General features: G+C 42.5%; 1 protein-coding gene across 2 annotated transcripts in view; it reads left to right on the top strand.

Moving 5' to 3' along the window:
* SECISBP2L (SECIS binding protein 2 like) overlaps window positions 1–16,387 on the top strand; it is a 39,571-nt gene that overhangs the window by 16,978 nt on the left and 6,206 nt on the right. The window contains exons 7-16 of one of the 2 annotated variants that reach the window (XM_028706343.2): window positions 520–635; window positions 983–1,114; window positions 2,651–2,734; window positions 3,467–3,634; window positions 4,416–4,557; window positions 6,251–6,420; window positions 9,358–9,484; window positions 10,231–10,393; window positions 12,883–13,103; window positions 14,265–14,419. In XM_028706343.2, coding sequence (XP_028562176.2) covers window positions 520–635; window positions 983–1,114; window positions 2,651–2,734; window positions 3,467–3,634; window positions 4,416–4,557; window positions 6,251–6,420; window positions 9,358–9,484; window positions 10,231–10,393; window positions 12,883–13,103; window positions 14,265–14,419 — 1,478 coding nt within the window. The remainder of the gene's footprint in view (window positions 1–519; window positions 636–982; window positions 1,115–2,650; window positions 2,735–3,466; window positions 3,635–4,415; window positions 4,558–6,250; window positions 6,421–9,357; window positions 9,485–10,230; window positions 10,394–12,882; window positions 13,104–14,264; window positions 14,420–16,387) is intronic. The other variant, XM_028706345.2, reaches the window with a different exon arrangement.

Genomic DNA, 16,387 nt, shown 5'->3' with positions numbered 1-16,387 from the left:
TCAAAAAATCTCAAGCATTCAAGCTTTGCTGTTTTTGCCAACATTCTCTCCCTAACAGCATCAATAAACCACCTTCTTTTCCTATTGTCCTTCCGTCTGATACAAATGCCAGGCCTGAGGTGAAAATTAAGCTCCATAAGAAATGCATATAAGGCTTCATTTTTAATTGTGCATTCCTTACTTCTTACGTTAACACAATGCAAGTAACTTACAGTAAAGGAACAAATAAATGTTCGTTTAGAAAGAAAACATGTTGTACTTGGCAGACAATGGGAGTAATAGCTATAACAAGCCACTTTCATTCAAAATTATCTGATGTGTGAACCATTAGAACAGGTAAAACTACTGAAAACAGGAACTAATTTTACAGGGTATATATACACAGAGCTAGATTTTGCACCTAGCTATCTCTCCTTATATGTATAACTTTCAGTACTGTTGGAGAATGGATATAATTTTTTTATATTTTGTCTTTCATACATGGAGTATTTCCTTAAATGTATGCGGTGTTTATTTCAGGAGCCGTCAGTTGGGCAAGTGTCAGTTCCCAAGCAACTCAGAAAAAGCCTTGGATAGAGAGAACCCCAGTTTTCTCAAGAGGTGGACGGCAACCTGAGCAGTGTACTAATTCACAGGTAACCTTTTACTATGAAAACCCTAAACTTAGTGTAATTTTGGCAGGTTAAGCAGGGCTGTACATCAGTTTCTTTAAAAGACTGTACTTTTAAAGTACTTTTAAAGTTTAAAGTTTAAAGTACTTTTAAAGTTTTGAAGTACTTTTAAAGTTTACCTGCTACTGTAGAAAGCAGGTAAAACTGGCAGACTTGTACCATACATTGATTCAGTGCTATAGAGGGCATTTGGGGACATCATTAAAGGGCACATGAGATTTAGTCATGATAAGAGTTATTTCATGATAGAGTTGGGAAAAGTACCAGTCCATAATATGTTTTGGGTTGTTATTTTTTTAATGCACGTGTAGCCTGCCTTTAGATGTAGGGGACATAGCACATCGTCAGAGAGAAGACAGAACTTGCAGAAGAAACACGAGAAGCCTATAACTATAAACCAGTCAAACAGAACAGAGCCAAGTCCTGAGCCCCTCTATTTTGAGGTAACATTTTTATTCATTCATTCATAGTAATTGTCACACAAAACCCTCACTGAAATTTTTGAGTGGACGATGGCGGCCTTGTAATCGGCTTATCATGTTTTGTCAGCTCCACTCCACCCTGTCTGCCTCTGGAAGAAGCAAACCATAAGGATTTGCTCAGTGTTACTTGCAGATCTTCTTTTATTTTATTTTATTTATTTTCAATGTAGAATCATAACAAAAATTACAAACATTGAATCCAATATAATACTATACAAAAAAGAAACATACAAAAAAAAAGGAAAGGAAAAGGAAAAAAACCAAAGGAACAAAACTAAACAAAAACGAAAAAGCACACATCTACAGAAAAAAACCATATCATTACGTACATAAACACATATTGACTTCCTTCCTTTGTTCTAAGACCTCAAAAAATTTACTCTTACTATATTGTTGTGTCTAATTAGATTACTTCCACCTTTGTACTTTTTTTTTTTAACACCATTTTTCTTTTTCTTTAACCCTGTAAAGCATCATTCATTACATACCAATATACTTACTCCAGAACAATGTTTATTCATATACTCTTTAGCACAACCCCATTCTTTTAATAATTTCTGGTCCGATTGTCCCCTTATGTATGCTGTGAGTCTTGCCAGATTTATGTATTCACAAAATCTGCTACTTGCAGATCTTGTGGTTTCTTTCTTTCTAAACAAACAATGTGTAGAAGCCAAGATTTGTTCCTCGCTTGCCATTTGTTTGGAAGAAGCAACCTGTGGTTACTGGTTCACACATCATCCTAAGCCAAGTTTCATGGTTTGTTTCTCCTGGAGGCAGGCAGAGCTGAACCCATGAACCTGAGCTCCATGCACCAGCACACTGTTTGTTCAGAGTGAGCCTTGGTTTTATTTTTGACCATGGATTATTGAAGTATATGGGGAACCTTGGGGCCCAAGGCAGAATGCCACCCTCCAGGTCTCTCTATCTCCCGTTTTGGCCTTGCTTCCTCCTTGAGCATTTTTGCCTGGCTCGCTTGTGTCACTGGACTCATTAAGCTTCTTGCTTGCTTGGATGCCGAACAAAGAGGGATTGGGGAGTGGGAGTGTGGAAATTATTGTACAATGGTACAAATGACATCTGTTGCTCTTCCCTTTTCTGCTTCTGGCACTACCCTCTACTATCAGGCGGCCCCTGAAAGACTGCCCATGAAGACCTGTGGCCCTCGGGTTCCCAACACCAGGATTATTATTATGTTCAAAGAAGGCTGTTTTTGTCTCCTACATAATAGGCATGCTCATTTTGAAAGCATATAAACTTGCCTTTCAAATTTCGTTGTCACTTTTTAGTGTGTCCTAGCATCTTGCTGTCAGCATCTTCCCTTCTCTAATTGTTGCATGATGAGTGTCTCATGATTGGGCAGGTTATTCTTTTTTAAGCGTTGCAGAGTGGCATCTGCTAACTTCTGCTAATGGCTTAAGTGAGGCCTTGGTGCCTAGTAGAGATGGAGCCATGCAAACTTAATTCATTTCAAATCCTCCCAATATTTTTATTTAGGATGAAGACGAATTTCCAGAGTTAAACAGTGAAAATGGAAATTCCAAGGGTGGTAATATGCAGCTGAAACATGCCCCTAAAGTGGTAAGAGGCTTTTATAATGTAAATAGTATTTTGATTTAAATTAGCTGGTTTTCTTTGCTAGATATTGTGATTGACTATTGATAATGCAGCAGCAGTGAATGCTTCTATTCTGTGGGGGTGGAGAAAAAGAGAATGTGCTGGAACGAGGTGCAGAATTCAGTTTCATAAGAATATTTGCTTTTAAAGAAGGAAGCATGTTTCTAGCCCTTTATGGCTTGGATTATATGCCCGAAAGTGTGAGCAATGTCTGCTGAAATCTCAAAAGCCAGAGGTGTGGAGGGAGCTTCAACACCTTGCATAGCTCATTATTCTAGTCACGACTGGAGTAATAATTGGAATAACTAATGCAAAATAGAAGAGTACTGTTCCCCCCCCCCTCCATGTGCATATACCAGCAGCAAGTAAAAAGATCCAGCCTTTCTGGAGTAAATCATTCATGCTAGTAATATTTTGAGTCTCTAGATTATTTATGAGTTGCCTTTTTCATGTGACCTAAAAGCCATTGGTAGAGGACTGCATCTGCCAAATCAAACAATTGCTTAGACTTAACTGAGATACTGTTTAAATAAAGCACTCTGACCACTTAGGGAGTCCTATATGAGTGTACTAAGTTGTGTGCTGATACAGTTGAGGTAGTTTGAGAAACAAGGTCAACTTGGGCAAGTTTGTGATGAGCTATGCTTTCTGTTGTAACACCTTTAAATCTGTGCTTTCCCTCCTTGTTCACCCTAGTTGGATGGTTTACCTGAAAATTCTCCAATCAATATTGTACAGACTCCAATTCCAATCACCACATCTGTTCCTAAACGGGCAAAAAGTCAAAAGAAGAAAGCCCTAGCAGCAGCACTGGCTACAGCTCAAGAGTATTCAGAAATTAGCATGGAGCAGAGAAAACTCCAGGTCTGTTCTTTTTTATGTTATAATCATGATTGGCTGCATATTTAAATCAGGGACAGCCAGCTGGAAGCCTCCAGCCTGGGTACAATCGCCAAAGCAATCATAATCAACAATGGAGCCCTGGTGAACTTACCAAAAAGTTCATACAGTCATACCTCGGGTTACAGCCGCTTCAGGTTGCGTCTTCTCGGGTTGCAGACTGCTGAAACCCCGAAGTACCGGAACGGGTTACTTCTGGGTTTCGGTGGCCGCGTATGCACAGAAGCACTAAATCGTGCTTTGCGCATGTGCAGATGCGACAAATCACAACTCGTGCGTGCGCAGACGTGGGTTGCGAGCGCTGCGGGTTGCGAATGTGCATCCCGCATGGATCACATTCGCAACCCGAGCATCCACTGTACAACTTCACATCTCTCCTCCTAGGTTTACATCTCTCCTCCTAGGTTTTGTATGTACTTCCTTGGCTGTTGCTTGTAAGCACAAAAACATTATTGCTATATTGAACCAACGGTATCTTCTAGCACCCCACCCTCAGGAAAACAGATTAAACACCAAGATCAGGCATCCCCAACCTTCGGCCCTCCAGATGTTTTGGACTACAATTCCCATCATCCCTGACCACTGGTCCTGTTAGCTAGGGATCATGGGAGTTGTAGGCCAAAACATCTGGAGGGCCGCAGGTTGGGGGTGCCTGACCAAGATCATGGGGAAGTTTATAATGCCTGGTTTAAGTTATGCCTCTGGTCACTGGAGGTGAACTGTACTACTTTTATTCTGATTATAGGAAGCAGTTTCAAAAGCAGCTGGAAAGAAGAGCAAAACACCTGTGCAGTTGGACTTGGGGGATATGCTAGCCGCTCTTGAAAAACAGCAGCAAGCTATGAAAGCTCGCCAGATCACAAATACCAGGCCCCTTTCTTACACAGGTGGGTACATCTCACTTGGCTGGTTTTTATAGCTACTCGTTTCTCAGCCATTTTCCACCTAAGGCTAACCTGTGGCCCTCCAAAATCTGTTGGACTGCAGCGGCAATCGGTCCCAACCAGTGTGCCAAATGGTCGTGGATGATCGGAGTACATTTTTGTTATTCAGTAAATGTACCATCCTGTGTAAAGGATAAAGTCCTTAAATAAAGTCCGGTTGGTTTGCATATGTAATATTATATGTCAGTGTGGCTTATTATAGTTATAAAAAAGTATAGAATACAATAATGCATTAAAACCAGTACAACAACAACAACAATTTATTATTTATATCCCGCCCATCTGGCTGGGTTTCCCCAGCCACTCTGGGTGGCTTCCAACAAAAGATTTAAAATACATAAAAAACTTCCCTAAACAGGGCGGCCTTCAGATGTCCTCTAAACATTAGATAGTTCTTTATTACCTTGACATCTGGTGGGAGAGTATTCCACAGGGCTGGCACCACTACCAAGAAGGCCCTCTGCCTGGTTCCCTGTAACTTCGCTTCTCGCAGTGAGGGAACTTTCAGAAGGCCCTCGGCGCTGGATCTCAGTGTCTGGGCAGAACAATGGGGGTGGAGACGCTCCTTCAGGTATACTGGGCTGAGGCCGTTTAGGTCTTTAAAGGTCAGCACCAACACTTTGAATTGTGCTTGGAAACATACTGGAAGCCAATGTAGGTCTTGCTAAGCCAGCAGCAGAAAGCAATTCCTTGTTACAAGTGACCACCTGCCCGTAAATGCTTTGGTGAACAGAAACATTTTCAACTGCTGTGGAAACTCATAAAATATAGACTACAATTATATTTCTGCTGGGAGTAAGTCCCATAGCCAGGGTGCTATCACAGAAAATGCCTTATATTGAGTCACTGCCTGATGCACTACAGTAAATGGCAGGACCTCCAGAAGGGCTGCTTCTTCAGATCTCAGGACCTAGGCACCTACAGGTGTTTGGATATCAAGTTGTTCAGGGCTTTATATGTCAACAGCAACACTTTGGATGCTTCTGAGCCCAATTCAGTCAGTGCAACTCTCTCATAAAACTGATATCACATGGCTTCAATAAGCTGCACCACTTGGCAGTCTGTCAGCTACTTTCTGCACTAGTTTACACTTCTGAATCCCCTAAAAGGGTGGCTCCATGTAGAGTGCATAATAATACAGCGCTATTAGGATCGGGGGGGGGGGGGGGGAGCTATGGTTCAAATCTCCACTCAGCCTAATCTGGCTAACAGTGTTGTTGCAAGGATAAAACGCAAGCCTTCGCAATTTCAAAAATGGTTTCTGTGTGGCAATCCTCCTTGAGTGTATGAGGCTGGCTGTGCAGTTCTTTGAAAGCCAGCCAAAGGAAGGTTCCTTTCTGCTAACAATTGAAATAACATACTATTAATTTTAAGGGACATACCCTGTTTCTGTTTCCTTGCTGAGCTAAAGTGTTCCTGCAAAACAGTAGACTAAACCGAATACTAGTTTAAAGCCATCTGGAAGCAGAATCGTTCCATTGTGTAACTTTCCTGTCATTGTTGTCTGTTTTTGTTTCCAATGAGAGGAAAAGGCTTTTGTAACAAAAGCTGATTTGGGGGGGGGGGGGCTGATTGCTAATCTTGGTTTTCTTTCTGCAGTAGGGGTTAGAATAATGGTTGTCTTGATTTCATTCAGTTGGCAGTGCTGCACCTTTTCATGCCAAAGAACCTGCCAGCCGAAAATCCTTAACTAAAGGACAGCCGTCAGTGGGTTGTCTCAATCCTTTGGACTCCACTGCCCCAAAAGTGAAACGAGGAAAAGAAAGGGAGCTCTCAAAGCTGAAGCGTCCAACAGCACTTAAGAAGGTAAGCGGTCTCTAGAATGTTGTCTCTGGAAATGGTGATCATGAATCCTAAGGGCCCAGCTTATTATTTTTATTTTTATTTTTATTTTAATGAAAGCAGGAGACAGAATAAGTTTCCATTCATGATCATGACATATTATTCCCCTCCCACCCAGATGATGGGAACAAGCAGAGCACCCAGGAATTCAACCGCTCAATCAATACCTTGCTGTTACTTATTTCATGTCACTGGAGAGCCAGTGTGGTGTAGTGGTTAAGAGCGGTAGTCTCGTAATCTGGGGAACCGGGTTCGCGTCTCCGCTCCTCCACATGCAGTTGCTGGGTGACCTTGGGCCAGTCATACTTCTTTGAAGTCTCTCAGCCTCACTCACCTCACAGAGTGTTTGTTGTGGGGGAGGAAGGGAAAGGAGATTGTTAGCCACTTTGAGACTCCTTAAAGGGAGTGAAAGGCGGGATATCAAATCCAAACTCCTCCTCCTCTTCTTCTTCTTCTTCTTCTTCTTCTTCTTCTTCATCCCCAACAGATCCAAACTGCCTCAGTAAAAGTGCTCGATTCAAAAAACAGTCTCCTTGCTCACAGAAACACAGTTCCCTTGATGAGCTGTTCTTCTCTCTTTGCCCCGCGGCATCTATTTCAGTGTTAATTCCCAGGGTTTGCCCACACTGACTTGTGCTGTGGGCCAAGCTGCCAATCTAAGGGTTGCCTATATTTAAGGTCATCTTTCTCATTCAGTGGCCTCTCTGCAAAGGCTGATATGCTCTTAAGACCAGTTGTGTTATTTCTAGCAGATGAAAAGTGGACATTTTATGCCACAAAAAGCTAAAAGGTTATAGTTGCTTGTTTCTTTTCGGCAGCTCCCTTGCATGCACAGCAACAACGCTGCCTCTGACTCTCCTGCACTCCACCCCCTGGGTCAGGCTTGACCTGGGAGTGCAGCTGCTGCAGCTGGGTGTGAGAAAGCTGCCTCAGTAGCTCCCTTGCGTGCCGGGGCCAGGCTTCAATGAGGGAGCATGTCATGGGGGGTGCCTGGTTGCGCCCCTTCCAAGAAATGTGCCTGGGGCTATGGCCCAGTTATGATGTCTGGGTTACAGGCTAGCCACATACTTTCTCTGTAAAAAGGTAAGGTCCAATTGCAGACGACTCTGGGGTTGCAGCGCTCATCTTGCTGTATAGGCCGAGGGAGCCAGCGCTTGTCCTCAGACAGCTTCCGGGTCATGTGGCCAGCATGACTAAGCCGCTTCTGGCGAACCAGAGCAGCGCATGGAAACACCGTTTACCTTCCCACTGGAGTGGTACCTATTTATCTACTTGCACTTTAACATGCTTTCGAACTGCTAGGTTAGCAGGAGCAGGGACCAAACAACGGGAGCTCACCCCATTGCGGGGATTCAAACCGCCAACCTTCCGATCAGCAAGTCCTAGGCTCTGTGGTTTGGACCACAGCGCCACCCACGTCCCCTACTTTCTCTGTACCAGAGAGCAGAAAACTTGTAATTACTATCCCATTGTTAACTGTGTAGGATATGGCCCATAAAAGGGGCAACATGCATTTAATGAACAACACAGCCTAAATGGTTTTCCTTTATGCTTATTTTGGGATCCTAGAAACTAGCCCCTCCTTTTTCAAAGATTTTTGCCATGTCCCAGGTACATTGAGATTGTTGAAATGGTTAATCATAAATACTGTTTTGCAGCTCTTCTAAATAATAGCCGTATCAATTTAAATACAGTGGAATCTTGGGTTAAGTTACCCTCGGGTAACGTAAACTTCGGGTTGCGAAAGCAGCAAACCCGGAAGTGTTTCGCCGTGTGTACATGCGCAGAAGTGTTCTACCGCTGTGCATGCATGCACAGAAGCGGTCTCTCTGGTTGCGAAAACTTTGGGATATGGCCGGACCTCCGGAACGGATCCCATTCGCAACCAGAGGTGCCACCGTACTTGATTATTGTTGCATGGTTTTATTTGCAGCTGTGTGAACAAAGGATTTTGGGGGGAGAAAAGTTTCTCAATTCTGACTTATTTTCATATGTTGGTGTGTTTTCTTCTTAAAAAGAAAGCATGCAAAAGTCAGGCATAACAAGAGCTTGGATCCAGTGATGTCCTATGTTAGCAGAAAGGCACTTCAGCTTGTGCAAGACAGCACCACTGAATTATCCCAACTCTTCTCAGTCTTGCTACAACCTCCAGGGCCCTGTTCTGGGGGTCCATTGATCCTCCAGACTAGCTTTGAATGATGGGGTGGCGTCTAGCTTGTACAATAAGATTTTCTCTCCCCCATCTTTCAGATCCTACCCAATATGAAACAAAATAATACAGTTGTAAGGAGGCTAAGTTTACTATTGCACATACATACAAATGACAACTAATGGATTAGCCACTCCAGAGAGAAGGAAATTCAAATTTGCAATCATAAAGTATCATGTTCTTGAAATAAAAGATTGCATGTGCCACTGAGGAGGACAGCAAGATTTAAAATCATCTGGCAATTGAAATCACTATTTGCCCTAAATATTGGCAGTTAGATTTATTATTCTCTGGTTTGCAATAAGGATATAATTTTTTAAATAATGTGGTTAATCTTTTCTTTTAAAGAACTATTTTGTTTTAGAATATTTGATTATGTATATGATACTAATCTTAGTAACGTATTGTATATTATAATATATTCCCAACTTTTACATTGTTTCCTAATTTTCTTTTGACACGGGTAATTTTCCTTTCTCGTGGTGTTTATAAAAAATACAATTTTTTCTCTGCTGTCCCTTCGTTGTTCAGAACATCCACCCACTTCTGAAAAATGACTTGCACTTACGAACAAAAGATCCACTTTAAATTTGCTATCCCTTTTTCTACAAAGCAGCAAGCTTATTAATTTGTAGAAGAAATTAGCATTGCTCACATTATCCTAAACTGTCTCTCCACCCCACCCCACCCAGATTATCTTGAAAGAAAGAGAAGAAAAAAAGGGACGCTTATCTGTAGATCATACCCTTCTGGGAGCTAATGAAGAACAAGAGGTGAATCTGACTCCAAATCAGTCAGAAGATGTAGCATCTCAAGAAGGTCAGAACTCTAAAGATTGAACTGAAATATCTGTCTAGATACAGTAATATACTTTACAGTATTCCCTGTGTGCACGTGTGTGCCCTTGAACATTTTTTTTGTTTGTAATTTTAAGTAGAGTTACTAAATCAGGAGCTCTGTGTCTTGCCTATGGCAAGTATTGTTTTACTTAGGAATTTGGACCAGAAGGGTCCAAAGCTTTGTGCATGTTTTAAATCTGAATTGTAAAAAAAATGTCACTCCAGAAGCTATTTTAGCCTTTCAAGAGCAGTAGGAGTCTGTGGATAGGCAGCTGAAGAGCCTCTACAGCAGGCTTCCAGATATTTTTGAGACTACAATTCCCATCATCCCTGACCACTGGTCCTACTAGCTAGGGATCATGGGAGTTGTAGGCCAGAAACATCTAGAGGGCTGAGGTTGAGGAAGCCTGCTCTATAGTAACATAGTCCATGACTCGGCAGCCTCAACATCTCAGCCTATAAGTTTTAAAAATTTGCTAGCTGTAGTTTAATATTTTTTCCCCCAACTGAAAACAAAACAAAACGAAAAAAACTAGCACAGCAACCACATGGTGTCAGTGCACCCTTGTTTTGATGCACAAAAGCTGGATCTGTCAGATCATACTATTGGCTAGTCTGGTTTACGGTGTTGGGTTCTTTTGAAAGTGTCATGGTGGCGTGAAGGAATGATATGTTCCAGTGATCCACACAGGTGCTGTTTTTGACTTTATTATTTTCCTGTTACAGAAACCGGCTTGAGTGTGCCGAGTGACACCTCACTCTCTCCGGCAAGCCAAAATTCTCCTTACTGCATGACTCCGGTATCCCAAGGTTCACCTGCCAGTTCAGGAATAGGTAGCCCAATGGCTTCTTCAACCATCACGAAGATTCATAGCAAGAGATTCCGAGAGTAAGAGCTGTTTTTAAAAACTAACCTTCTGCTTCACTTGTCCAATAAAATGTGTATTACAATGTAAGTAGAACGATAGAATTGTAGAGTTGGAAGGGATTATGAGGTTCATTTAGTCCAGCTCCTTGGAATGCAGGAATCTTTTTGCCCAGTGTGGGGCTCAAACCCATGACCTTGAGAGTAAGAGCCTCATGCTGTACCAACTGAGCTACCCCACAGAGTTTAATGGACCAAAAAACCCCCAAGTTCAGCCCATGCTGCAAGGCATGACAGTTGCACTTAAATAAATTCCAGCTATGCTATGCATAGTGTATCATAGACAGGAGAGAAGGTATCTGCTGCAGCCCAAATATATTTAGATAGCTTAGTCAAGTCATAACTGGAAGAGATGACAAAATAGGTACAGTGGTGCCTCGCAAGACGAAATTAATTCGTTCTGCGAGTTTCTTCGTCTTGCGATTTTTTCCGTCTTGCGAAGCACGGTTTCGGAAAAGTTTTGGAAAAGCTTCAAAAATCACCAAAGTCTTCAAAAACCTCAAAAAAAAGGCTACCACACCGCGTGCTATGAGTTGCTCCTCGAAGTCAAGTCGCAACTGTATTAACGGTTTTAAGAAAAAGGAAACAAACTTGCAAGACGTTTCCGTCTTGCGAAGCAAGCCCATAGGGGAAATCGTCTTGCGAAGCAACTCAAAAAACCAAAAACCCTTTCGTCTTGCGAGTTTTCCGTCTTGCGAGGCATTCGTCTTGCGAGGTACCACTGTATTCTTAGCCAATCCTGATGAGAGAGGATTTTGTAAATTACCCCTTGTGACAGACCACGTGAATTTGCTTTACCTTTCTGTTTGAGTTCCTGGGGTCACTTCGAGTGATACTAGGTTTTGGTATTGTAGATACCAATATTTGGTTCTCTAAATGATTTTAGGATAGATTTTTTTGGGGAGATCTTTTAGTTTAGGAGGCTTGTATCAGAAACTTCTGTGCCACATTCTCTGCTAGTTTGAAATTCGGAATAACTGACAAAATAAAAACAATGATTCTAAAATTACACAAAGTTGTAGACATAAATATTAAAGATGGCAAATATGCCACGAAATATCAAGATAAAACCTAAATATGTTCAATGAAAAGCTCTTTTAAAAAGGAATGCTTCAGCAGCCAAAAATATAGTGGCCAGGCAGACCTTGTGTGGAAGAAAATGCCCTTTCCAGCATCTTCCCTAACCTCACCTTAGAAAAGGATGGGGCATATGGTGTGGTCTGTCCTTCTGATTTAAAGCCCTCTCTAAAGTATGAAGGTCCTGCTCTGATAATGGCTTTAAAACCAGCACCACAATTTGGGCTTGGAAACAATTGGCCTAGGCAGTTGTGCTTAAGATAAGAGGTATTCATTCTCCATAGCCAAGCAAATACGCAGCAGGAATTTGCATCAGCTGCAGCTTCTGCATAGTGTAGTTATATGTAATATTTCAAATTACCTAGCACAGGTAACAGAGACCAGAGCTCCATCAGTGAAGAAGAGGGTCCAATTGGCTCACCAACTATTCCTGGATTCCTGTGATATTTTGCCCTTTCACACGGCACTTGTAAATTACATTTGTACATGTTCTCAGGTGCTTGAAGTCATCTTGCCACTGAAAAACAAAATGAGCAAAACTGTTTTCAAGTGACGTGGAAAAAGTATGGAAGGCCTGCATTCAGGGCAGCCTTGTAAATAACCCCAAGGAAGATACTAACCTCCAAAATACTTTATTACCCTGCTGGTGGCTCATTTCTTTCTCCTCTCTATCTTTGTGTGGAGTCAAAAGGAGAAATGGAGTGCTTGGTCATCATTAACTTGCTTGCAGTTCCTTATTTCCTGTGGCTACCAGGTGACAAATACAAGGCTGACCAAAGAGCGAATGTGGTGGCTTGAAATTGCTTTTTAAACATTCATAAGCTGTGATTGGAGCTTAAGTAACACAGAGGTACACTACTTGCCAGGGCTTTTTTTCTATAAAAAAAGAGGTGGTGAAACTTGCTGAGGTTTTTAAGGGGAGCACCCACCCAAAGCTGTTGAGCTTTTGCAAGCTGAAAATAAGCCCTCTACTTGCAGTGCAGATAGAAAGGCTTTAAAGTGATCTTTAAGTGGAAGACCAGAGTTCAAATCTGGATTTGTCCATGAAGCTCCCTGAGCCAGGCATGATCTCTCGGTCTAGCCTACCTCACACAGTTGGTGAAAGAAAATAAAATGATGAAGGGGAGAACCATGTACACCATAAGCTCATTGAAAGATAGGTGTGTTCTACATGCAGTGATTAAAATAAAATAAATATATAGCTTTGGGCTACTTGGCAGATTAAAGTACCTGGGTATTTTAACACGAGCTCTTCTCTCATATAGAGGGATGAGCTAGAGGACTTCAGAAAAGTGTTTAAACCCTTGAGGAAAGGATAGTGAAAGCAGTTTGGCCTTCTTGAACTTTGTCTTATTGTATCCCTTCTGACTTTACAGGTACTGTAATCAAGTTCTAAGCAAAGAAATAGATGAGTGTGTGACCCTCCTGTTACAAGAGCTTGTCAGCTTCCAAGAACGAATTTACCAAAAGGACCCCATGAGAGCAAAAGCAAAGAGGAGGCTTGTGATGGGTTTACGCGAGGTTACAAAACACATGAAGTTAAACAAGATCAAGTGTGTAATCATTTCTCCAAACTGTGAGAAAATCCAGTCAAAAGGTATTAATGATTATCTCTGGTGGACCACCTTCTCTTATAGCTTCGGTCTGGTTCTCTGCTTCAACATGGAATCATTTTTTTTTCTTTTTGCCTATGCTGTTTTTTATTCTGCAGGGCACTGAGGGGCTTTCAAAGAGCTGTGTGCAGAGTACCATGTGCACGCTGGGGCTTTTCTGTCTCCCTTTCCTCCTGCAGCTCCTTTCACCCCTTGAGAAGCCACTGCAGAGGAATGCAGAATGATTTTGTGTGGCGCAGAGCCTGCCGATGGGGCAGTGGTTGTGGGGGGAAGACATGAGCGGATGTCATGACATGCACACACTTTATGCATTTTCTTCTTGCACAGGAGGAGGGATTGCAACCTGGCTCACACACAGCATGAAGCCAAAACTGGCTTAGCACAAAATAAGTCCATGTGTGGGCTTCCGGAGAGGAGATCATGGCTGCTTTGCTTCTCTCCTCCAGTTGTTGTTCTGCTGCTGCACTAAGGCATAGTCCGCCTTAGCATGATGTTTGAACTTGGGCTCATGGTTTAGCACACTCCAGACAAAACCACAAGCTGTAACCAAAATTGGTCTGGTTCAGACAATACTTTAAGCCAGTACAAGTTCAGTGCGACATCTCTGTGGAAGCCCACACATCTGCCCATTTGCAATTTGGCTTGGCATTGTCCTAACAAGGGCTTTATATTTTAATTGAACTTCCTGTCTAAGGCCTTTAGACTTTTTCTTTAGAACCTTGTCTTACTGATAAAAATAAGTTGGCTTAAAGTAGCAATTTAGCCTTCATTTTATCCGTACGTATGTAGCATCTTAAAACTGGCAAATTATATTTAATTATATGACTGAATTTTGAGCTGCAGCCAGTACCAACTTCCTGACTCATGTGCCTGTGTGCTGCGGGTTTTTGTGACATCCACATTTTGTGTTTTATTTGGTGTGCTCTTAAATCTTAGCTCTTTGCCTAAAATGCAGAATGTGTAAAAGGTTTTTATAGTTCATCATCCTGTGCTGTATGTGCTGCATTGGTATAGTTTTAATTGGTTGGAAATGTGTAGTTGGACCTAAGCATTTGATTATTGATGTAAAGTTAGCAGACTTTAAACTAGTTATGAGGAAGTTCTTCACATTTTAATCTTATGTTGTTCTCCCGGCATGTACCAAGGTGGACTGGACGAAGCTCTGTACAACGTAATAGCCATGGCACGGGAACAAGAAATCCCCTTTGTCTTTGCCCTCGGTCGTAAAGCTCTTGGTCGTTGTGTGAACAAGCTAGTTCCTGTTAGTGTGGTCGGGATCTTCAATTATTCAGGTGCTGAGGTAAGAGCATATAAATCAACTCTGCCACTATGGTGTGAATTCTTTCTGTTTCACTGAGTTCCTAAGATTACAGTGGTACCTTGGGTTACATGCGCTTCAGGTTACATACGCTTCAGGTTACAGACTCCGCTAACCCAGAAATAGTGCTTCAGGTTAAGAACTTTGCTTCAGGATGAGAACAGAAATCGTGTTTCGGCGGCGCAGCGGCAGTAGGAGGCCCCATTAGCTAAAGTGGTGCTTCAGGTTAAGAACAGTTTCAGGTTAAGAACGGACCTCCGGGATGAATTAAGTACTTAACCCGAGGTACCACTGTATTCATAATGGTGCCTGACCTGTGCCACATACCCCATTACTGAGCTTTGTATGTGTTGCGTTCTCCACATCTTTGAAGAAACCCAGACCAAATCCTCCTCTTCACACACGTCCATGCATCCCAAAACGTGAAGAGGACTGCCTGCCCATCAAATGCGATACACAAGAACCATGAGAGTAGTGTCAGGCTCCTGCTTTCAAATGAGCACTCTTGCAGAAATCTGATTGGTTCCTTCACAGAATTTCAAAGAATGACAGGAAATGAGCTTGGAAAAGCAGCGGGCTAAAAATACACTAAAAGCACTTACCCATTTTTGACACGTGAATATGGGCCATATCCGATATTAAATGTGTGTCTTTTTTTCTCTTAATTGGAAGAGAAATTGGAGCGAGAGCCAGAAATCTCATCTTCATTAAATATTAAGGAAAGTGGCTCACAATGTTTTTACAAAACGTAAGTGTCATATTCACTAGGGAGTGCTCTGTTAAGTAAAATGATGCTTCCATTTTGCACTAAGCTACACCATGCAGTGGAACACGCATACCCCTGCCCCCCCCCCATTTTCAAACTAGCCTTTATAATTCAGATGTAATCAAAGGATCTTATTTGATCTACATTTTATTGCCATGCCTAATTTTAGTTGGCATGTAGAATTTTAGCTGGTGCAGAACTAGAATGCTTTTTTGCTATCACTATAATGAATTTCTTCAGCCAAGTGATACCCTTATGTGGCTAGGATCTAGGGATGAATTCCAGTCCATGGTAATTTAATAATAATAATAATAATAATAATATAATAATATAATTTATTATTTATACCCCGCCCATCTGGCTGGGTTTCCCCAGCCACTCTGGGCGGTTTCCAACTGAATATTAAAAACAATACAGCATTAGACATTAAAAACTTCCCTAAAGAGGGCTGCCTTCAGTTGTCTTTTAAAAGTAAAATAGTTGTTTATTGCCTTGACATCTGCTGGGAGGACATTCCACAGGGCAGGTGCCACTACCAAGAAGGCCCTCTGCCTGGTTCCCTGTAACCTTACTTCTCGCAATGAGGGAACTGCCAGAAGGCCCTCGGCACTGGATCTCAGTGTCCGGGCTGAACGATGGGGGTGGAGACGCTCCTTCAGGTATACAGGACCGAGGCCATTTAGGGCTTTAAAGGTCAGCACCAACACATTGAATTGTGCTCGGAAACGTACTGGGAGCCAATGCAGGTCTCTCAGAACCGGTGTTATATGGTCCCGGCGCCCACTCCCAGTCACTACTCTAGCTGCCGCATTCTGGATTAGATGTAGTTTCTGGGTCACTTTCAAACGTAGCCCCATGTAGAGCGCATTGCAGTAGTCCAAGCAGGAGATAACCAGAGCATGCACCACTCTGGTGAGACAGTCCGCAGGCAGGTAGGGTCTTAGCCTGCGTACCAGGTGGAGCTGGTAGACAGCTGCCCTGGACACAGAATTAACCTGTGCCTCCATGGACAACTGTATGTCCAAAATGACTCCCAGGCTGCGCACCTGGTCCTTCAGGGGCACAGTTACCCCATTCAGGACCAGGGAATCCCCCACACCCGCCTGCGCCCTGTCCCCCCAAAACAGTACTTCTGTCTTGTCAGGATTCAACCTCAATCTGTTAGCCGCCATCCATCCTCCAAC

This window comes from Podarcis muralis, chromosome 14 (assembly GCF_964188315.1).
Source record: "Podarcis muralis chromosome 14, rPodMur119.hap1.1, whole genome shotgun sequence".
Lineage (NCBI taxonomy): Eukaryota > Metazoa > Chordata > Lepidosauria > Squamata > Lacertidae > Podarcis > Podarcis muralis.
This window is presented reverse-complemented; position numbering and strand designations above follow the sequence as displayed.